This window comes from Leopardus geoffroyi, chromosome B3, assembly GCF_018350155.1.
Source record: "Leopardus geoffroyi isolate Oge1 chromosome B3, O.geoffroyi_Oge1_pat1.0, whole genome shotgun sequence".
Taxonomy (NCBI): domain Eukaryota; kingdom Metazoa; phylum Chordata; class Mammalia; order Carnivora; family Felidae; genus Leopardus; species Leopardus geoffroyi.
In genome coordinates this window covers 61,458,772-61,478,869 of record NC_059337.1, presented here as the reverse complement: position 1 = coordinate 61,478,869, position 20,098 = coordinate 61,458,772, and the positions used below count along the sequence as shown (strand labels likewise).

Genomic DNA, 20,098 nt, shown 5'->3' with positions numbered 1-20,098 from the left:
TCTGGGATGCCAGCGAGTGCGGCAGGCTGGAGACAGCACAGCTCCTCTCCCGCCGCTTGGTTAGCAGAATCCGGGTGCGCTGGGGGCGGGGGAGAGGATGGCGCTCCGAGGCCGCGAGGCTCCGCGGCCGGGGGCGGGGCGCGGCGGGGCGGGGTCTCAAGGGGAGAGCGCGTGGCCGCAGAGCGGCGGCGGCGTCATGGCGGAGGCGGCTTTGGACGCGGTGCGGAGGGAGTTACGAGAATTCCCGGCCGCCGCCAGGGGTGAGTGGGTTCGCGCAGAGACTGCGACCGTCTTGCGTCCACCGCCGGGCTGCCTCAGGACGTGGGCGGGACCTTGGGCATGTGGGGAAGCAGAGTCCGGAGTCGGGTGCGCCCTGACCCTCCTGGGCCGCAGACACCACATTTCCCCCTAGTTCGTGTTTTCAAGGAGCGCAGACGCTCGTGCACCTAACTCGTTGCTGGCCCCACTCGGATCACTCGTCTGCCCCAACCTCGCTCCTACCCCCGTGCTGGGTCCTCAGCTCCCCTGTTCCGGTGTTCGCAGGTCCTCGTGGCTTCCTGGTGTGTCTTGATTCTACTCCCAAGGTTTGGGCCAGTCTTCACCCTGGTGTATTTCCCACGGTCAACCCGCCCGGAATAATGGGGCAGCCTTCTGTTGCCTGTCGTGAAGTCTTGAGGTGGTCAGGTGTTCCCTTTCAGAACCCCAGCTGGAACGCTTTATTCAGGAACAGACTTCTCCAAGGTGGTGCAGAGCTTTGGGAAAATTGTCGGCAGCTGTACAAGTAATCACTGGCTCTTCCCTTGGTTGGTTTTTATTTTGCTCCTTCCCTCTCTTCCGTTTTTTTTTTTTTTTTTTGTTTTTTGTTTTTTTTGCTTTTTGTTTTGCCATTAATTAACAACACGGGCACAAGGTTTAAAAAGCAACGGATTTATAATGTGAAGTAAGCACCCCTCCCATTCGAGGCCCCAGTTTGAATCCTTCCAGAAATAATGTTTATATCTACACATACACACACGCAGCAATATATATGTTACCCTTCTGTTTACAACTATTAGTCTGCTAAACACTTTTTTGCACTATTAGGTATCTTGAAGACCACCGCATATCCTTCTTCCGCAATCTTTTTCACCTTGTGTACTTGTGGTAATTTACTGAATTAGCCTATTATTGATAGACATTTAGGTCATTTACAGTCTGTCTTTTTGCTAGTGTTGCAACAAATACTAGGAACACCTCAAATACTAAGCACCTCAATGTGTGAGGCTCTGATCAATGTGTTTAGGATACATCAGTGAATGAAATTTCTGCCCTCCCATACCTTACATTCCAAGTGAGGAGACAGATCATTAACCCTAGTCACACTAAATGAGTAATGAGTAAATTATATAGTAGAAGAAATGGATTAGAAGATAAGTGTTGTGGGGGAAAAAATTAAAGCAGAATAAGAGTTCTCAGGCCAGGGGTTGAGTGGAGGATATAGGTTGAAATAAGATGGTCAGGGTAGGTAGGCTGCCTTGATAAAGCCACATTCAAGCACAGGCTTGTAGAAAGGGAGTGAGCTGTACAGACATCTGAGAGAAGAGCATTGCAGGTTGAGGGCACTGGGGCAAATGCCCTGAGGTAGGAGTGTGCCTGGTGAATTCATGGAACAGTGAACCTGGAACCTGGAACATGCCAGTGTGCCTGGAGCAGTCATTCTGCGCATGTGTGAATATTTTTGTTGGTTAAATTTCTAGCAGAAGAATTGTTGGGCCAAAGGAATTGTTTGAATCCCTTTTGAAATTCTCTCACATCAACGCCTCAGAAGGGAGCAGTAGTCATTATCTACAGGAAGTCTTTTAATTGGTGAGGCAGTAAAAATTCAGTAATGGCAGGAAATACAAACGGTGAAAAGAAAGGCAGTTTCCACGCATTTTAGGAATTCCAGTGGGAAAAAAAAGAATTCCAGTGAGAATAATAGATTTACTGAGCCCCAAATTACCCTCCCAAGATGACTGCTTTGATGGACTGGCATGACTGGGAAGGCCCTTTGCCAGTTTGCTCTCCCTTGCTCCCTTATCTGCTTGGCAGGTACCATCTTACCTCTCTGGCCAGTGAAGCAAGCACATGTTCCAGCTCTTCCCTTTTATGTTTTCTTGGGCCTACCAGGGTCTTCCCACCCAGTTCTGATTTTTGAGCTAAAGACATTTACTTTTCAACTGAATGTAAAGCAAAGATGACTGGCATGGAGACCTCAGAGGTGAAAATTAGTGCAGTGGCTGCCCACTGGGGCCAAGACATTCAGGCTAGATCTCAAGGATGAAACAAACAAAGCAAAGCCCTGTGTACCCTTTATAGAAGCCAGGAGAAAGGCATTCCCATTTGTGGGAGCAGTAGGAACAAAGTTTGGCACCACCTGAGTAGAGAGTGTGGTAAGGGGCAGGCACCAGACAGGAGGAAACCAGACTGGAAAAGTAGGTTGGGCCTGATCATGTATCACCTTGAATGCATGCCAAGGCACATTATAATTTGTAAGGAGTAGTGGTAAGCCATCAAAGGATTTTTTTTTTTTTTAACTAGGGGTATGACAAGATGAGATTGTATTTTAGGAAGATGATGGGGGCCAGGGTGAGGGATGCTTTGAGAGGGAGTGGAATGAAACCCCAAGGAAACCAGTTAGTTCACTGCAGCGATCAGCCCGTCAGGAGATGTTGGAGACTTTGTTTCAACCTTTAAGCCAGTATTTGTTGAGCACCTGCTGTGTGTTAGGGACTATTCTAGGTCCTGGGGGGTATACCAATGAACAAGATTTGCATCCTTACCCTCATAGAGCTTACGTTCTATTCTAGCAAGAGAGATCAATAAACAATTTGGATAAGTGAGATATATAGTATGTTAGGTGGTGATGAATGAAAGAAGGAAAAAAGGAAGAAGTGTAGGATTGTTGGGGACAGGTTACAGTTTAAAAGGGTGGCCAGGGAAGGAAACCTCACTGAAGTGACATTTGAGGGCCCAAAGGAGGTTATTTGAATATGGATACCAGCAGAGGAAAGAAGGAGGGGGTGGTTGGTAGAATCAATAGGACTTAGAGACAATCCATAGGGGTGGACAGAAGTGAGGGAGAAGGAAGAGCCAAAAAGAATAGATTTGTGAGAAGTGATACAGGGCCGCTATAGACATCTGTGCAGATGGCATACTGCACAACTATAAATGCACATGGTAGCCTTGGATCTCCTGAGGATGGTGATGCTGTTCAGGAAGATCAAAAACACAGTTCAGCCCTTACTTTTCCTCCTATGGTTTCCTGTAGCATCTTGTTTTCACAGTTAGGTTGTAATCTTCTTGAGATGACAATAGGATCATCCCTTGATACTCTCCATTGGCTAAACCAAGTACTGAATACATTCGAGAGCTTGGTAAGTATCACTGTTGGAGGGTGCTTTCCAGAGCCTGACTCACCCACACCAGCCTGTGGCCTTGGGGCCTCAGCACCACTCATTCTGGAGTTCTATGTACTGCCTCCATGTTTCCCTTTCCTAATGGATGCCATGAGGTTGGACACTGCAGAGTGGGAAAGCTGTGGGGTTCACTGTATAGGGCTGGACATGGTCCCAAGGAGGGTGTGGGTTGTGGGCTGAGCACCATCCCCTGGTCCATCCTGGTGTGTTTGTGGGTGCTTCATGCTTTCTGCCTTAAATGCTCTCCTCAGTTTTCAGTTCCTGGTTGTCCAGGGTCCCTTGGTCATCAATGGGCATTATCCAGGGATAGTAGTGTGTCTTGCCCAGGGAGGGCATCTTCTACACAGGCATTGGGGCAGCAACTGGGTGCTGTTGGGTTCATAACCCCACCCTACCCCCACCCCTTCTTTCTCTCAGAGCTCAGTGTGCCTCTTGCTGTGCCTTACCTGGATGAGCCCCCCACTCCACTCCACTTCTATCGGGACTGGGTCTGCCCCAATAGGCCTTGCATCATCCGCAACGCCCTGCAGCACTGGCCAGCTTTGCAGAAGTGGTCCTTCCCATATCTCAGGTGGGGGCTGCCCCAGGGGGGATGTTGGGTGATACTTTGCGGTATTTGGACATGGGCTGAAAGTCCTTTCCTCCAGAGCCACAGTGGGCTCCATAGAGGTGAGTGTGGCTGTGACCCCTGATGGTTATGCGGATGCTGTACGAGGGGATCGCTTTATGATGCCTGCTGAGCGTCGCCTGCCCCTGAGCTACGTGCTGGATGTGCTAGAGGGCCAGGCCCAGCACCCAGGAGTCCTCTACGTGCAGAAGCAGTGCTCCAACCTGCTCACCGAGCTGCCCCAGCTACTGCCTGATCTAGAGTCCCACGTGCCCTGGGCCTCCGAGGCACTGGGTGAGTGGAGGCAGGGGCTGGGCAGGGAAGAAATGGGAAGGACAAGCAGGAGTCAGCCCTGCTTGCTGCTTCTTTGGTGATGACTTGGCCCATACTCTTGGCCCCTCAGGTTCAGGTGCTATGCACTAAATGCTCAAGTCTCCAGGCCACAACTTTGTTTTTGTTTTTAATTTATTTGTTTTGAGAGAGAGAGAGAGAGAGAGACAGCGTGAGTGGGGGAGGGGCAGAGAGAGAGGAAGAGAGTGAGAATCCCAAGCAGGATCCACAGCCAGTGCAGAGGCCCACACGTGGCTTGAACTCATGAAACTCCAAGATCACGGCCTGAGCCGAAACCAAGAATTGGATACTTAACTGACTGAGCCACGCAGGTGCACCTCCAGGCCACGACTTTGCATTGAACTACTGGACATGGTCACCCTTCTTCTGCCACAGGGCAGGAGGCTCCTTCTGGAGCTGGCCCTCCTCTGCCCCTTCTCTCTGTTCTCTCCCTGTGAGCTCCCTGGCTCCCCCAAGGTTCTGGTCCAGCATCACTGTATGGTGGTTATTCCCAGCCTGGCCTTCGAGGATGGTCCCTTTTGACTTGATCTCTTACCTCTGACCTGCAGGAAAGATGCCTGATGCTGTAAACTTCTGGCTGGGGGATGTGGCTGCAGTGACATCCTGTAGGTATCAGGGGAATACAGAGGTGGGGGAGGAGGGAAGAGGAGGTCAAGAGTGGAAGGTTGGGTCTAGATGGAAGTTTGACTGTCTTCTAAGATTTATTCTGGGGTTCTGAGGTTTGGGTATAACAGAGCGCCTCCTGATAGCTCAGATTGGGGAGGGTCCCCATGGCAGTGGGGCGTGGAGGAGACTGTTTCTTCTAGGTCTCCAGAAAGCTCTCCTGAAGGGCAGCTAGGTCGGGGTGAACTCAGGAAAACTGTTTGCTTGGATTCCCCCCTTGGTAGAGATGAATGTCAAGCAAATGTCAAGTCCCTGATGGAATTCTGCCTGACTCCTTGGCATCCCCTCGAGCCGGCTTTGACTTTGTGTGATCTTCTGTTATACCACCTGTCACATCTGTCTTATGGTCATTTGTCCCCTCCTGTGTCCTGCCCCTCATAACCTTGCCCACTGGGCCTTTGTATTGGCAGTACATAAGGACCATTATGAGAACCTCTACTGCGTGGTCTCTGGAGAGAAACACTTCCTGCTACATCCACCCAGTGACCGGCCCTTCATCCCCTATGGTAGGGGACTCAGCCCTCAGGGGCTGGGGGACAGGTGGCCCAAAGTAGAGGGAGGGCAGCAAGGGCCCTGGGCAGGCTGGTGTGCCAGGCCGGAGTGTGGGCACAGTGTTTCCACTGCACTCAGGGAACAAGGGGGAGGAACTGGCAAGCTGCAGGCCACTTGAGTGTCCCTGTACCTTTCTCCTTCTGGTTTCAGAGCTATACACACCAGCAACCTACCACCTCACTGAAGAGGGCTCCTTTGACGTGGTGGATGAAGAGGCCATGGAGAAAGTATCTGCCTTGTTCCTGGGACCTGGGGAGGGAGAAGGGTAGGAACCGTGTCTCTGAGAAGGCACAAAAGAGCTGGAGAGGTGGCACCTTAGTCTGAAAAATCCCTAAGTCTGGGCCTTCCCAGTGCTGAAGAGGGCAGAGCTCATGGTGTTTACCTTTGGAAGGGACAGAGCTGGAGGGCCGGGGGCTTTGGGACTGTTCCCTGGCATCCACTGTATCCCCAGGTACCTTGGATCCCACTGGACCCATTGGCTCCAGATCTGGCCCGGTACCCCAGTTACGGTCAGGCCCGGGCCCTTTACTGCACCGTACAGGCCGGTGAGATGCTCTATCTGCCGGCCCTGTGGTTCCACCACGTCCAGCAGTCCCATGGCTGCATTGCTGGTGAGGAGCTGCCCAGTAGGGCTGCTGGGGGATGGGTTTGGGAGGCAGTAGGTTTGGAGGGGGACCTTCATGCTGAGGTCTCCATTCTCCCCACAGTGAACTACTGGTATGACATGGAGTATGACCTTAAGTACAGTTACTTCCAGCTGCTTGACTCCCTCACTAAGGCCTCAGGCCTCGACTGATGGAACCCTGGTGAATGTTGCCAACGACAAGTGGTGGAAAAGGTCGTGTCCCTCCCAGGCCAAGTCACTTCCAGAGGCAAACTGGAGTCAGAGTCTGCTGACTCCTGGCCCAGCTCAGCTTGGAATCTGTATTGAAGGATTTGGGGAGGTGATCTGGAAGTCCAGGAGGTGCCAGGCAGGTCTGGGTGTGAGCTCCCAGGAAGTTACCACACAGGTGAGGCAGCTGCCTGTACTGGAGGAGGAGTGGGACTTCTGGTGCAGCCTCTTACCAGCACCGTGGGCGACTTACCACCTTGGAGCATTAGTGTCCTGTCTGTAAAAGAGACAATGATGGGTCCTACCCCATGGGGTGTTGTGAGGCTTGGAGAGAGATCTTTAAGGACCATAAGGGGCTGGCACAGAATAAGTGTTCAATAAAAGGTGGCTTTGATTCATGTTGCTGAGACTCCCTCTTGAAGTTGCCTTCTGTGGTCTGGTGAGGGCTGGAAGGTTCAGGTAAACATTTCAAGGTGACCCTGATTGGGGGTGAGGCCTGGGTCCAGGCTTGGGACTGAGGACCTCTGCTGCCAACTCCCATGATAGCCACTGCAGCCCCTCTCAGGGCAAGCAGGTCTCATTTTAACTCTGGTGCAGACCTCCCTGTCTCGGCCTCTAAAGCTGTGCCTAGCTTTGCTCTGGCCTTGTTTGCTCTCCTCCACCTCCAGGGAAGCTGGTGGGGTCTGGTGCCGAGGGTCACCCCTATTTCTTCCACAACAAGCATAGGTAGGAGGGGACAGAAACCCCTGCCCATCCCTGCCTCAGGGTCTCCACACACTCAGACTCCCTCTCTCCCTGCACCAACCCAGACCTGGAAGAGCCCCTTTCCCGGAGAGCCACTCAGAGGCCTCATCATCCTAGCCACCCGGCGCCGAGGGTGGAGGCAGCCAGGCACGGGGCTTGGGAGGGCTCTTTCGTGAAACAAACCTCGCCCCTGCCAGGCAGTGATGGACCTGGGGCACCCGCTTCACATTAGCCAAGTGCTTCAGTCAGGGCCGGGCATTCCTGTCCTACAGGCACCGGAGGTTGTGAAAGACCCTGTGACAGGGGACAAGGCTTATCCACTTGGTGCTGCCCTGGGTCCACTCCCTGCTTTCCAGATGTCAGTGGCCCTTCTAGGTCCAGGCACAAGAGCAGGGTTGGGTGGGGTAGGTGCTGATGGTAACACCTAGAGGGAATGGGTCTTCATGGGTGGTAGGCCCCCATTACAGGGGCCATGTAGGTTTAAGGTTCCTCATTTCCTTGACAAGTGGCTTGTCCTGGAGTGAGTGTGAGGCTTGGGTGGAGCGGAGGCGGTTGGGAGGGACCAGGGAGGAGCTTGGGGCCAACTGGCACATTGTTGGCTCTGCGTTAAAAAGCCGACAGTCTTCGGTCCTGCGCCCACTGCCTGTCATTTGTGGCTCTTGAGGACTGTCTGTCTCATGGCTCTGGTAAGACCTGCTGGGGCCCTGGGCCCCCAGGCTGACCTTTGTTCCCTCTGGGGTCTGGTTAATGCTGATTCTTAAGAGGAGCTGTGGGTTTCCCCAGGTGTAGAGAGGGGAGTTTGCCAGACTTGGTCCAGGGTGGTGAGCAGAAGCCAGGGAACGGGCTGGGTCTTGGGATAAGGATCATCCTGAGTTCTTCCTGCCCTAGAGATGGGCTCCAGGCAGAGTTCTCAGGGCCATGGATTTGGGCTACTGTCCTGGGGTCCCAGAAGGAAGTGGCTGCTCAGGTGCTCTTGACTCAGTTGCTTGGAGGGTGGGGGCCCCAGGGCAGACACTGACAGATGAGCTTCCCCGGCTCTGCCCTTCAACTCCATCCATCAAGACCCTTCTGAGGCAGGGCTGAAGGCCAGGATTAGTTGGCACAGGCTTTCCTGGCACACTTGCCATGGTTTATATCCCTAGACTCATGCTTGTGGGTTTGGATGGACCTGCTTGGGGGTCCTCTTTAGCCTGACCTGTAGCACCTGGAGGACTTGAAAACCTGTGTGTGGTCTGAGTTGCTAACTGCTGTTCATAGTCAAGCAGAGAGCCCATTTCCAGAATTGAGTCCTGGCCAGGGGTGGAGAGGCTGAAAACCAACTCTGTGTTCCTCACTTCTACCTCTCCAGATACAGGGTTTGCTTAACCAGAACATGCCTCCGTTTAAGCTGCTCAACCAGGGGAGCAGCCCCACCAAGGGGCCCATGGCCAGGCTGGGTCCTGACATGCCTCTTCCCCTCCCTCTGTAGCCTTACATTCTGCTGTTTCCCCCTCCCCCCTGCCCGCCCCATCACGGGCCTCCTGCCAACTAAGACCGCCTCAAGGCAGCTTAGCAAGGGGTAGCTGGAAATGTGGGGTGGAAAGATTTAAAAGACACTAAACCAGTAGCTAGAAGCAAGTAAGCTGTGGGGTAGAGAGCATGAGTCGAGCCGTCCTGGTGCAGTCTTGGCCCTGGACCTCAGGCAAGTGACTATGTAGGCTTTCTGTCTTTCTGTGCTTCAGTTTCCTTGTGGGATTGGTCATAATTAGTCCCTACACACAGCATAGTTGTGTGATTAAAGAAGTTAATGTACATAAAGCCCTTGGGCCAGCGCTGGCCCAGAGTGTTGTGTAAGTGTTGGCAGGCATCATCAGTAGATACCATAGCCTCCTTTCCATTTAGAGCTCTGATGGGTGGAGGGCAGCCATGTGGCTGGGAAGGGCTGATCCCTTTGGTTCAGAATTAGTCCTGGAGGGGGTACTCTGGCTTCTTCTTTGGCCCTTGTTGGCTTTGGGCCCAGCAGCCTGCAGCAAGCCTGACCTGTCCCTCCTCTGCAGGCAAAGGTGCCTGGGACCTGCCTGCTCACCATTCGTGTCCTGCAGGCCTGTGGCCTGCCCTCGAAGGACCTAGGTGAGTGCTGGGCCCAGGGAGGACAGTGGTTCTGGAACTGGATTCAGACTGGAACAGGGCAGTGGGAAGAGATACAAGTAGGGCTGGGCGTGCAAGGGTCCTGGAGAGGGTGCCGAGAGGAGGTGCTGGGTGGAATGTGGGATTGTGCCTCAGCTTCTTGCTCTTCCTGCCTCCCGACTCAGTCCCATTCTGAGGGTCTCCAGGCCTCCCAGGGCTGCCTATAATGGAAGGTCATGGACTCTGGGAAGCTGGGCTGGGTAAGGCTCTTGGCTGTCAGCAGGCACTTGTCCCTTCTTCCTGCAGTAACCCCCTCTGACTGCTATGTGAGTCTGTGGCTGCCCACGGCCTCTAGCCATAGGCTGCAGACACGCACGGTCAAGAACAGCAGAAACCCCATCTGGAATCAGAGCTTTCGCTTTCGAATCCACAGCCAGCTCAAGGTGGGCCAGGTGTCAGCCCCTGCCCTGCCCGTTGTCCCTGCCAGCCCTTGCTTTCTGCCATGGCCCCACTCACCTTCCTATCCCACTCCTCCTTCCTGCAGCCCCTTACTCTGTTCCCTTCCAGAATGTGGTGCAGCTGCAAGTCTTTGACCAGGACCTTCTGACCAATGATGACCCCGTGTTGTCGGTGCTATTTGACGTGGGGACTTTGCGGGCTGGGGAGTTCCGCAGAGAGAGCTTCTCACTGAGCGCTCAGGCAAGGCTGTGCCCAGGGCAGTGGAAAGCCTCAGCCCAGGGAGGGGAGATCCTTTGCAGGGGAGCTGGGTACATGGCCCTCTTTTCCAGTGAGTGGTCCAGGCTTCCGTGGCATCCAGAGGCTACTGTCAGCCTGGAGTTGCTGTCCACAGGAATAATCCCATCCTTGACCCTCTTTCTTGGCCCCTCAACCAAGGGCAGCTTTTGGGAGCTACCCAGAAAGTGGACAGAGCAGGGTGGAGATGGACATTGGCTCTCACCACCTCTCAGGCCCCAGCAGCCCCACTTGGCATGTGTGTTGAAATCTACACTTACACTCCTCAACCTCTCTAACTTTGTTTTCTTCCTCTCTCCAGGGTGAGGAGCGGCTAGAAGTTGAATTTTGGCTACAGAGACTGTGAGTCAGGGGCCACTGGGCACTTCTTGGGTGGGAGTGCTTCTTTTGGGGAAGGGCAGAGTCCAGTGCACCCAGAGCGTGCCCAGAACTGACACCCTTCCCTCTGAGACATCCAGTGGTGGTAGAGGAATGCCGTGGCCCTTTGAGGGGTGAGAACCTGGGAGCCTGGACTTGCACTGAGGGTCACTGGTGTCCTTTTCAGGACAGACTGTGCTGAGCAGCTTGTCACCAATGGCATTCTGGTGGTAAGTCGAAGCTCCTCCCTCATGGCATCTGCTATCCCCCTCCCTGAAGCTTGGGCCTCCCTTGGAGATTCGTGGGTAGAACTGAGTTGGGGGGGGGTCCCTGGGATTTTGGTTCCTTAAGAGGATACAACCTCAGGCAAATGGTTGGTGACTCAGGGCCAAGGTAATGAAGTGCTGAGGACCAAAACTAGGGTACTGGGAGGTGGGGGCCTCTAACAGGGCAGGGGTTCAAGTCTGAGGGGCTTTTTTAATGACTCAGGCCCGGGAGCTCTCTTGCTTGCATGTTCGACTGGAGGAGGCAGGGGACCGGAAGGGTAAGTCTCCCACCTACCAAGATAACCCCCAGCCCTCTGCCCTTGTCTTCCTCTTTCTTTTTTTTCTTTTTTCTTTTTAATTTTTTAATGTTTATTTATATTTGAGAAAGAGACAGTGTGCCAGTGGGGGAGGGGCAGAGGGAGACGGAAATAGAATCTGAAGCAGGCTCCAGGCTCAGAGCTGTTCTCACAGAGTCTGACTTGGGGCTTGAACTCATGAACGGTGAGATCATGACTGGAGCCGGAGTCGGACGCTTAACCAACTGAGCCACCCAGGTGCCCCTTGTCTTCCTCTTTCTATGGGGATCTTAGAAGGGACCTTACATTAGCTGCCCTAGACTTTCATAGGCAGTGGTAGAGATTAGGGGCAGATCCATGCTGGGGCTCCCCAGGACCGGTGTCCCCTTCGTCCTTGGAGAGGCTGTGATGGGGGCTCCATCTCTGAGCCTTGGCCTGTGCCAGTCCTCCTCCTCGGGGTGGGGGGGGAAGTACCCTTCAGGCCCCTTGTGCAAGACACTCTTGGGCCTTTGTGGGCCAGGATCTTATTCCCAGCCCCTCTGCTCTGGTTCCTATTTCCAGAGTCCGGGGGAAGAGTTCAGCTCATGGTTCCTGGGTCCTGTGAGGGTCCGCAGGAGGCTGCTGTGGGTGCTGGCTCTTTCTGCTTCCATTGCCCGGCCTGCTGGGAGCAGGAGCTGGATATTCATCTGCAGGTAGTGTGCTGCTGAGGTGGGGCCTGCAGAGTCTTTCTCCCTCTTTCTTCTAGCCGGTCCTTCTGCTCATGCTGAGCCCCTCACCCCCTCACTCCCTGGCAGAATCAGGCACACTGGGAAGAGTATGGGGTCGAGGTTGGCCTCTTGTCCCTCTTCCTGCTGCTGCTTGTCACTCCCTGGGGCAATGGGTGAGATGGCTGCTGGAACAGAAGTGATTCTTAGGTTTTCTTTCATCCTTCCTACAGGATACCCCCCAAGAGCACCTGAAGGTGCCCCTGAGGGCCTTGCCCTCTGGCCAGGTGGTGAGGCTTGTCTTCCCTACGTCCCAGGTACTTGATCACCCGGAGGAAGAATGCCAGAAGCATAGGCAGGGCTGGGCCCCATGCCTTATAGGGGGCCTGTGGTGGTAGGAGCTTCAGTCTTAGGGCCATGCCTTGCACAAGTGCTGAGCCAGGTTCTGAGGAGAGAGGGGTCCTCTGAGCAGAGGTGCCTTGAAGCCTCAGACCTTGTCCCTTTGGAGATGGCCGGAGGCCCGAGGGAGCATGGGAGCATCATGGGGTGTGGCTCAGGCCAGGATGAGAGGAACATGGTGGCCAACTTTTGTGACTGAAGTGTTCATGGTTTTTAGGAACCCCTGATGAGGGTGGAGCTGAGAAAAGAAGACGGGTGAGAGCCGGCTAGTCCCGGGGAGAGGGCGTGGGGGAGAGCAGGCAGGCACCTGCACTTGAACTTGAGGCACAGAGAGGGCCAGGAAGCCACAAGAGAGAAATCATGCTCCCTTTGGGTGGTGGCGATTGTGGGTGGACCGTAGCTAATAATCTTCATGAGACAAGAGAAGTCACCCACCCTGGCCTTTCTTCACATGCCTGGAAGACTAGCCACAAAGAGGTGGGAACACTGTTTCTTGTCTCCGCTGGAGTCATTTTTGGGTGGGTAATGGAGAGAAGCTGAGAGGTGGAAGTAGATCTGTGGTGGTGGGTCCCACCCGGGGGCCTTTTTAGGCACCAGCATTTATAGTTGTGGGAATCCATTTTCTTGCATTCCCCAAGTGTCCCCACCTGGGTCTAGGTGCACCTTCTCTCCATCATACCCACACATGTCACGCTTCTGTCCAGACATGGGCAGGAGTGTCGTTTGGGGAGAGGAGAGAGAGATTGAGAAGTGGGCTTCTCAGGTGAGGCAGACCCGGCTTCCTTTTCTGTAATGAGGCCGGGAGCTGCCTGATGGTTCCTTCCTTCCCACCCAGACCCAGGGAGCTGGCTGTGCGGCTAGGCTGCGGGCCCTGTGCCGAGGAGCAGGCCTTTCTGAGCAAGAGGAAGCAGGTGGTGGCCAAGGCCCTGAAGCAGGTCCTGCAACTGGATGAAGACTTACAGGAAGATGAGGTCTGTGGGCTGGGCTGCCTTGGATGGGCATCCTCAGTCTTCCTCGAGCTCAGAGCTGAATGTTTCCTAACCAGACCGGAACTTGGCCCTGCCTCTTACCTACCTGCCCTGCTGTGCCTCCCTCTCCCTTGATGTTCTTGGCAGCCTGATGCCATCAAATGCAGAGCATTGCATGAGGCACCTGGAGCTTATAAGCTGCCCCATTGGGCTAGCTTTCCTTCTCGCTTTTTTTTTTAAGTTTATTCATCCATTTTGAAATGGAGACAGTGTGAGTGGGGGAGGGGCAGAGAGCAAGAATCCCAAGCAGGCTCTGTGTTGTCCTCACGGAGCTCAACAAGGGGCTTGAACCCATGAAACCGTGAAATCGTGACTTGAGCCGAAACCAGAAGTCAGACTCTCAACTGACTGAGCCAGCCAGGCACCCCCTTTCTCATTGTTTCTTGATTTTTGGTCTGGTCCAGGTTTTGGGACTTGGGTCCCATCTGACTCATCAGTGAGCCATGTAGCCTGAGGGCAGCCTGCTGGGGTCAGATCAGCTTGGGACACCTTCTAGGGAAATGACTTCTCTTAATAAGAGGGAAAGGGGTGGATGTTTGGGAGACTACAGCCCTGATCAGACCTTGACTGACCTGGCTATCCTCTCTTCCAGATTCCCGTGGTAGCTGTTATGGCCACTGGTGGTGGGATCCGGGCGATGGTTTCCCTGTATGGGCATCTGGCTGGCCTGAAGGAGCTGGGTCTCTTGGATTGTATCTCCTACATCACAGGGGCCTCTGGCTCTACCTGGTGAGCTGGCAGCACGTTGAGTGCAGGAGTTTGGGGGTGGCAGTCGTAAGGCTGTTGTGGACCCCATAGGCACCTCCGACCTAACTGGGAGAAAGGATGTGCCAGAGAGGAACGTGCTTGGGGGGACCATTGGAAGGTACCTGCTAGTCTGTTGTTCTAGGATAGAGAGTCCGAGGTATGCGATGACCTCCTGGGCTTTGGCTTTCCCAGGGCTTTGGCCAACCTCTACGAGGACCCAGAATGGTCTCAGAAGGACCTGGCAGGGCCCACCGAGTTACTGAAAACACAGGTGACCAAGAGCAAGTTGGGCGTGCTTGCTCCCAGCCAGCTGCAGCAGTACCGGCAGGAGCTGGCCGAGCGTGCCCGCCTGGGCCACCCGCCCTGCTTCACCAACCTGTGGGCCCTCATTAGTGAGGCCCTGCTGCACGATGAGGTACAGGGGGGCGGGTGTGTGGCCAGGGCATGGTTCAAAGATGGGGAACCGCCCTGGGCAGCAGAGATGGGAAAGGCCCCAGGCACCAGAAAGCACAACTTTAGGTTCAAATCCTCTCCTTCTACCAGCCCCATGACCATACTCTCTCAGACCAGAGAGAGGCCCTGAGTCAAGGCCAGAACCCTCTGCCCATTTACTGTGCCCTTAACACCAAGGAGAAGAACCTGACCACCTTTGAATTTGCTGGTGAGTAGCCCGGAGTGGAGACGTGTGATCTCGCAGCTGGCAGGGTGCCGTGCCTGTGTGTAGGAGATGGGTGTTACACCCTCCCCTTCTGGGCCAGGTCCCTTGCCTTCCAGAGATTATTAATCATCCCACCAGAGTCACTCAGGCTTTGGGATGGGGGTGGGGCCTTTAGGTTCATGCTCAGGGTGCCTGTAACCAGCCTGAGCCTCTAGGTCCCCAGGCTTCCCTGGTGTGAAGCCCGTGGTGGTTGAGGGTCCTGGAGTTCTGAGCCCCGCAGTGAAGCTGTGTGGTCTCCTCGCAGAGTGGTGTGAGTTCTCCCCCTATGAGGTTGGCTTTCCCAAGTACGGTGCCTTCATCCCCTCCGAGCTCTTTGGCTCTGAGTTCTTCATGGGGCGCCTGACCAAGCGGCTTCCTGAGTCCCGAATCTGCTTCCTGAAAGGTGAGAGGCCTGGGAGGTTAGGGAAGTGGAGAGAGAGGGGAGAACGGGCCTGGCGAAGATGGCAGGCACCCCTCCCCCCAAACCCACCCTCAGCTCAGTCATGGGGATGCTTCCCAGTCTAGGATGGGCCGTGGGCAAGAGTCAGGTTGTGACTGGGTGGGGGCTCTCTCCCCCTCATGTCCTTTCTGTTCCTCTTGTGTCCCCTTTCTCAGGTATCTGGAGCAATCTGTATGCAGCCAGCCTCCAGGACAGCTTATACTGGGCCTCAGAGCCCAGCCAGTTCTGGGACCGCTGGGCACAGGATCAGGCCAATTTGGGTGGGTGCCTGGGCTCCTTGTGAGCAAGTGGAGAGGGCCCCCACAGGGGCTGGATCTGGAGGATGGTGGGGGTGGCTCTCAGGCCTTTGGGAGTCCACAGAAGCTGGGGTAAAAGTTTAGGGGTCCCAATTTCCTAAAAGATGCCCTACTTTCCTCCTTCTTAATTGAGCAGACAAGGAACAGGTTCCTCTTCTGAAGATAGAAGAGCCTCCCACGGGGACCGGCAAGATTGTTGAGTTTTTTACTGACCTTCTGACACGGCGCCCACTGGCCCAGGCCACACATAATTTCCTGCGTGGTCTTCAGTTCCACAAAGACTATTTCCAACAGCCTTACTTCTCCACCTGGAAAGGTATCTCTTCTCTCTCTGGTCCCAGCTTTCCACGGTCTGCCCATGACCACCTGAGCTTTGGGTCCCTGGTCCAGACATCCACACTCTCCAACCTGTGGGCCCCAAGCTCCTTTGAGCTTAGTTCACTGGGCTGCTTGGACCAGCTACTCTTTTTCCTCTCATTTGTGGATCAGGGCCCATCTGTGGCATCTTGGGAAGTGACAGGCCTACTTTTGGTGGGAGAGAAGAGAGACCAGAGGGCAGAGTCGGATTCTGCCAGTAGCAAGGAGCTAGCATTAGGCCAGAGGGATATGGTGGTCTTAGCACCAATGATAGCTGCTTTTCCACCCCATTCCCTCAACTTTTCCAGCCACCAAACTGGATGGGCACCCCAACCAGCTGACACCTGCAGAGCCCCATCTTTGCCTGCTGGATGTTGGCTACCTTATCAACACCAGTTTCCCGCCCCTTCTGCGGCCCACACGGGATGTGGACCTCATCCTGTCACTGGATTACAACCTCCAAGGAGCCTTTCAGGTGAGCTGGGGGCAGACGTGGGAGACCGTGCTGCCCTAGGCCTGGCCTGACATCCTGGCTCCTGCCTCTGGGGATGTCTGCCTTGGAGGCCAGTATGTGGTCCAGCTTCCCTTAGGGGCTGTGACACTCTGTGAACAGTGTCCTATGAACTGTGGATCCTGTGAATTTACCACCAGGGGGACTTATTGTGCTCAGGAAGCCAGATGGAGAAGGAGCTGGTGATGCCCCTTTGTGGCACCTGCCACCCCCATTCAGTCTAGACCTCTGGATCCCTCTGCTCTGAGTTTTTGTGTTGGTCCGGTGAAGGTTTTTGCAGAACCTGGGAGCAGTTAGCAGCCCCGTGCAGCTGAGAGGTTGGAGCCCCTTCCTCAGTCTGGCCCAGTGCCAGGGGGTCTGAGTTGGTGTCTAGGTCCCATGCATCCCAGCTGACCCCCACTGGCCCAGTGTTGGGGCCCAGCCATCTGACACCACTTCTGCTGCCCCGCAGCAACTGCAGCTCCTGGGCCGGCTCTGCCAGGAGCAGGGCATCCCTTTCCCACCCATCTCCCCCAGCCCAGAGGAGCAGCGCCAGCCTCCGGAGTGCTGCTTGTTTTCTGATCCAGACCGCCCTGATGCCCCAGCGGTGCTGCACTTCCCTCTGGTCGATGCCTCCTTCCGGGAGTACTCGGCCCCTGGTGAGCCCCTCCATCCTGTCTCTCCACAGTGCACCCCCCCCCCCCATCCCCAGTGCCTGTCCTGTCCCTGCCCTGCTACACTGTCTCCACTAGGCATCCAACGGACACCTGAGGAGAAGGGGGCCGGAGAGGTGAACCTGTCTTCATCCAACAGTCCCTACCACTACTCGAAATTGACCTACAGCCCGGAGGACATGGACAAGCTGCTCCACCTGACACATTACAACATCTGCAACAACCAGGAGCAGCTGCTGGAGGCCCTGCGTGGAGCTGTGCAACGGAAGCGCCGGCAGCACCGGCCCTAGTGATGGCGCTGCCCCGGCCGGGACTCCCCACTTCCCTCCCGACACTTTGTCAGACTCACTCCCTGTCCACCTGGGTGTTCTGGGTGAGTCGGGCAGAGACCGTCATCACCAACTGTTCCAGAGCCTCCGCAGCCTGGATGGCCCTGCCCTGGCCCCCTTGCGCTCTGAGGGGCTCCGCCAAGATATGTGCCTGGCCCTACCCAGATAGGGCCCTGCAGCCACCAGCACCCTCTCCACATACTTGCAGGTAGGTTGAGGGTTTTAAAAGGGCTGAGAGCCCTGTCTCCTCAGGCTGGAGGTGGTTTCCTCTTCAAGGAGAACATTCAGAGGTGGCCAGAGGTAGACCTGGGGGCCGTTACTGGCCATATTTGCGAAAGTGTTCAAAGCCATGTGACCCTTTCCCTTGCTACTTTGAATAGTTGTACAGAGTAAAATAGAGCGGTTTATGTATCACAGAGGATCATATAATGTTAATGGGTTATCTGTCATTGCTGCCAAGAAGAGACAGGTCATTCCATGCTCCTGGTTGCACATAGCAAGGACTGGTTTGAACATCTCCCCAGGGGTACCTCACCGAGCTAGACAGCAGGTCAGTCCAAACCTCCCCTGAAGAGAAGGCCATGTCTGCCCTGCTGGAGCCACGCTCTCCAAGCAGGGAGGCGGCCAGTTTGGCCTGGGCAGGGGTGGGGGTGGTGGTGGAGGGAGTCTCTGCTACTGGAGCCCTGGCCGAGCACAGGTGAGCAGACTCCCTGGCAGTGACACAGCACCCCTGTCCCACGGTGGGGATGGCCACCCCCAGGATCTGAGGAGCCAGAGGCAAGTCCTAATGGCATAACCTCAGCAAGTTGTGACCTTGGTGAAGGCTGCCTCTTAACAAGGAACCGTCAATTCCAAAATTTGGTCCTGAGGGGCCTGGCAGCAGCGTCTCATTCTGTTCCCCTAGAGGCTGTCCTTGTTTGTAGCCTCGAGGTTTGGTGCCATCTCAGGGTTTGCTTCAGGGCCCAGACCTGTTGGGAGAACAAAGAAGCAGAGTGAAATTAGGGCCTAGCCTCCCCAGAATCTTTGTCGAGCCCTGGTATGCAAGGGCTCTGGCCTCCCTTGGAACTAATGTTGACGTGGATCCTGGAAGCTGACAGGCAGCTGCAGGAGTGACAGTGGGGTATGAGGCATAAGGGAGAGGACTGGGTCTTGTGGCCGAGCTCCCTGTGTCTGCTCTCACCCAGTGATTCTCAGGCCCTGTCCTGAGCATGGGGCTAGAGTCACAGGAGAAGAAATGATTGCCCTGGTAGCCTTAGAAGCCACCATCCAGGATGAAGCCTATTCATTCAGCAACATGTGCTCTGAAGCCTAAAGTGGAGCCCGAGGGCCCTGTGGGACAGGCTTGCAGAACTGCCAGAGACCATACCCGCCGCTGCCCTCCCCTGTGCTGTGAGTGCCCCTCAAGCCCAACAGGGTGGGGTCTGTCTCTGTGCACGGGCATGACCGCCTGGCTTCTGGCCCACTCTAGGACAGTAAGGCTTTCCTTTCGCATTGGAGCAGGGAAGGGCAGGCAGAGAGCAGGGTACGGCTGTCCTGCAACATGGCTTCTGTCTTAGGAAGAGGAGACCAAGGGGTGAGAAAGGTGGGAGCCCCGGAGGACAGAGCCAGGCAGGCTTTCTAGCATGTGCAAAGGGACCCCTGAGGGGCCTGTACCTTGGGCTCGGCCTGGGCAGGAAAGGCAGTGGGAGCCTTGGGCAGGTTCCTGGGCAAGGCCAGCAGCCTGCAGCAACTCCATGGACTGCAGCTGACCGTCGGCACTCACATGCGGCTCCCTCACTGAGGTGGTCAGGGGCCAGCCTTGGAAGCTGTGGGGAAGAGGAGCCTCAGGGCCTGGACTCTGTTGCCATTACTGAGTGAGCAGAGGTTTACACCAGGTGAGGCGGGTGCTAGGGTTTTCTATTGCTGAGGGTCTCAAATATGGGCGTTACCCCTCACCCTAGCAGTGCAGGTCTGAGTCTCTGGCTCTTGGGCTTGAGAGGGCAGCATCTGTGCCAGTGATGGGGCTCAGGACTCGCATCTGCCCGTATACCCAGCTGTCCTACCTGAGCGAGGCAGCTGTCTTGGGCGCCCTCTCAGCAGTGGGCTCAACAGTGAAGCCCAGAGGTCTGGCTCGGTGCACCAGGCTCAGACAGTGGGCTGCAGAGCACAGAGAGAACAATGGTGAGCCTGGCCCAGATGCTAGGCCCTCTGCAGACATCACACTTCCCTGCACGTTTGCATCTCTGTTGAAATCCGAACTCCCAGGTGATGGTATTGGGAGGTGAGTAGGTCATGAGGGTGGAGGCCTGACCAAAGAGTAACCTTGCCCCTTCAACCAAGTGAGGACACAGCAAGAACTAGGACACCCACAAGACGACTCTTACCAGACATGCAGTCGGCTGGTGCCTTGCTGTTGGACTTCCCAGCTTCCAGAACTGTGAGAAATAAATGGTTCTTGTCTGTAACCTGCTCAGTCTGGTATTTTTGTGAAAAGCAGCCCACACAGACTAAGCTACAGCTGCTGCAGGAGGCTCTGTACACACCAGGAGGGGTGGTGCAGGCCTCCCAGTGCACCCCATCTCCTAGAAGGCTGAGCGCAGGTGGGCTAAGAAAGGCTCAGCCTGGAGGAGATCCAAGATCCCTTTGACAGGCTCAGAGATGCCAGGGGGCCAGAGACTGAGGAATGGAGCCAAGAACCCAGAGAGACTGGGAGGAACAGGAAGGGACTCCCACCTGGGCAGTGACATGACCAGAATACACTGTCCAGGTGGAGCCTGTCAAACCACATGGACCAAGAGATTCCCGGTGCAGGGGTGCTTCCCAGGCATCCCTTGTGATAGAAGTGGGTTTGGCCGTTGTCCGTAGATACCCCAAGGGCAGAACATTCAGAGCTATTTGAGAACTGAAAGGTTCGAGAAGGTCCCAGGGTCGCACAACAAGCCTAGGAACACTTGGATGTTAGAGAGGCACACTC

At 55.2% G+C, this 20,098-nt stretch overlaps 2 protein-coding genes across 4 annotated transcripts in view; one reads left to right on the top strand and one right to left on the bottom strand.

Annotated features, from left to right (window-relative positions):
• The first annotated feature begins 10 nt into the window (after nucleotides 1-10).
• On the top strand, nucleotides 11-19,589 carry LOC123581939 (bifunctional peptidase and (3S)-lysyl hydroxylase JMJD7). Of its 3 annotated transcripts, XM_045448104.1 has the most exons (25): nucleotides 11-260; nucleotides 3,855-4,008; nucleotides 4,085-4,338; nucleotides 4,944-5,000; nucleotides 5,469-5,564; nucleotides 5,761-5,837; nucleotides 9,223-9,295; nucleotides 9,599-9,735; nucleotides 9,860-9,991; nucleotides 10,347-10,387; nucleotides 10,590-10,632; nucleotides 10,892-10,946; nucleotides 11,526-11,656; nucleotides 11,902-11,985; nucleotides 12,285-12,322; nucleotides 12,903-13,038; nucleotides 13,688-13,824; nucleotides 14,035-14,257; nucleotides 14,386-14,503; nucleotides 14,805-14,942; nucleotides 15,155-15,259; nucleotides 15,432-15,611; nucleotides 15,961-16,127; nucleotides 16,615-16,801; nucleotides 16,895-19,589. In XM_045448104.1, exons 1-25 carry the CDS (start codon nucleotides 98-100, stop codon nucleotides 17,104-17,106), a joined length of 3,138 nt encoding a protein of 1,045 aa, XP_045304060.1. In that variant the 5' UTR covers nucleotides 11-97; the 3' UTR covers nucleotides 17,107-19,589. The 3 variants fall into 3 exon arrangements, with proteins under 3 accessions (XP_045304060.1, XP_045304059.1, XP_045304058.1); XM_045448102.1 differs by lacking the exons at nucleotides 11-260; nucleotides 3,855-4,008; nucleotides 4,085-4,338; ... (1 more) ...; nucleotides 5,469-5,564; nucleotides 5,761-5,837 and adding an exon at nucleotides 6,505-7,872; XM_045448103.1 differs by lacking the exons at nucleotides 9,223-9,295; nucleotides 9,599-9,735; nucleotides 9,860-9,991; ... (14 more) ...; nucleotides 16,615-16,801; nucleotides 16,895-19,589 and adding exons at nucleotides 6,062-6,221; nucleotides 6,318-6,836.
• SPTBN5 (spectrin beta, non-erythrocytic 5) overlaps nucleotides 18,010-20,098 on the bottom strand; it is a 47,440-nt gene continuing 45,351 nt past the window's right edge. Inside the window, 4 exon segments of the mRNA XM_045448106.1 lie at nucleotides 18,010-18,113; nucleotides 18,799-18,950; nucleotides 19,188-19,281; nucleotides 19,509-19,559. Of these exon segments, the coding sequence (XP_045304062.1) occupies nucleotides 18,046-18,113; nucleotides 18,799-18,950; nucleotides 19,188-19,281; nucleotides 19,509-19,559 (365 nt within the window). The 3' untranslated portion in view covers nucleotides 18,010-18,045.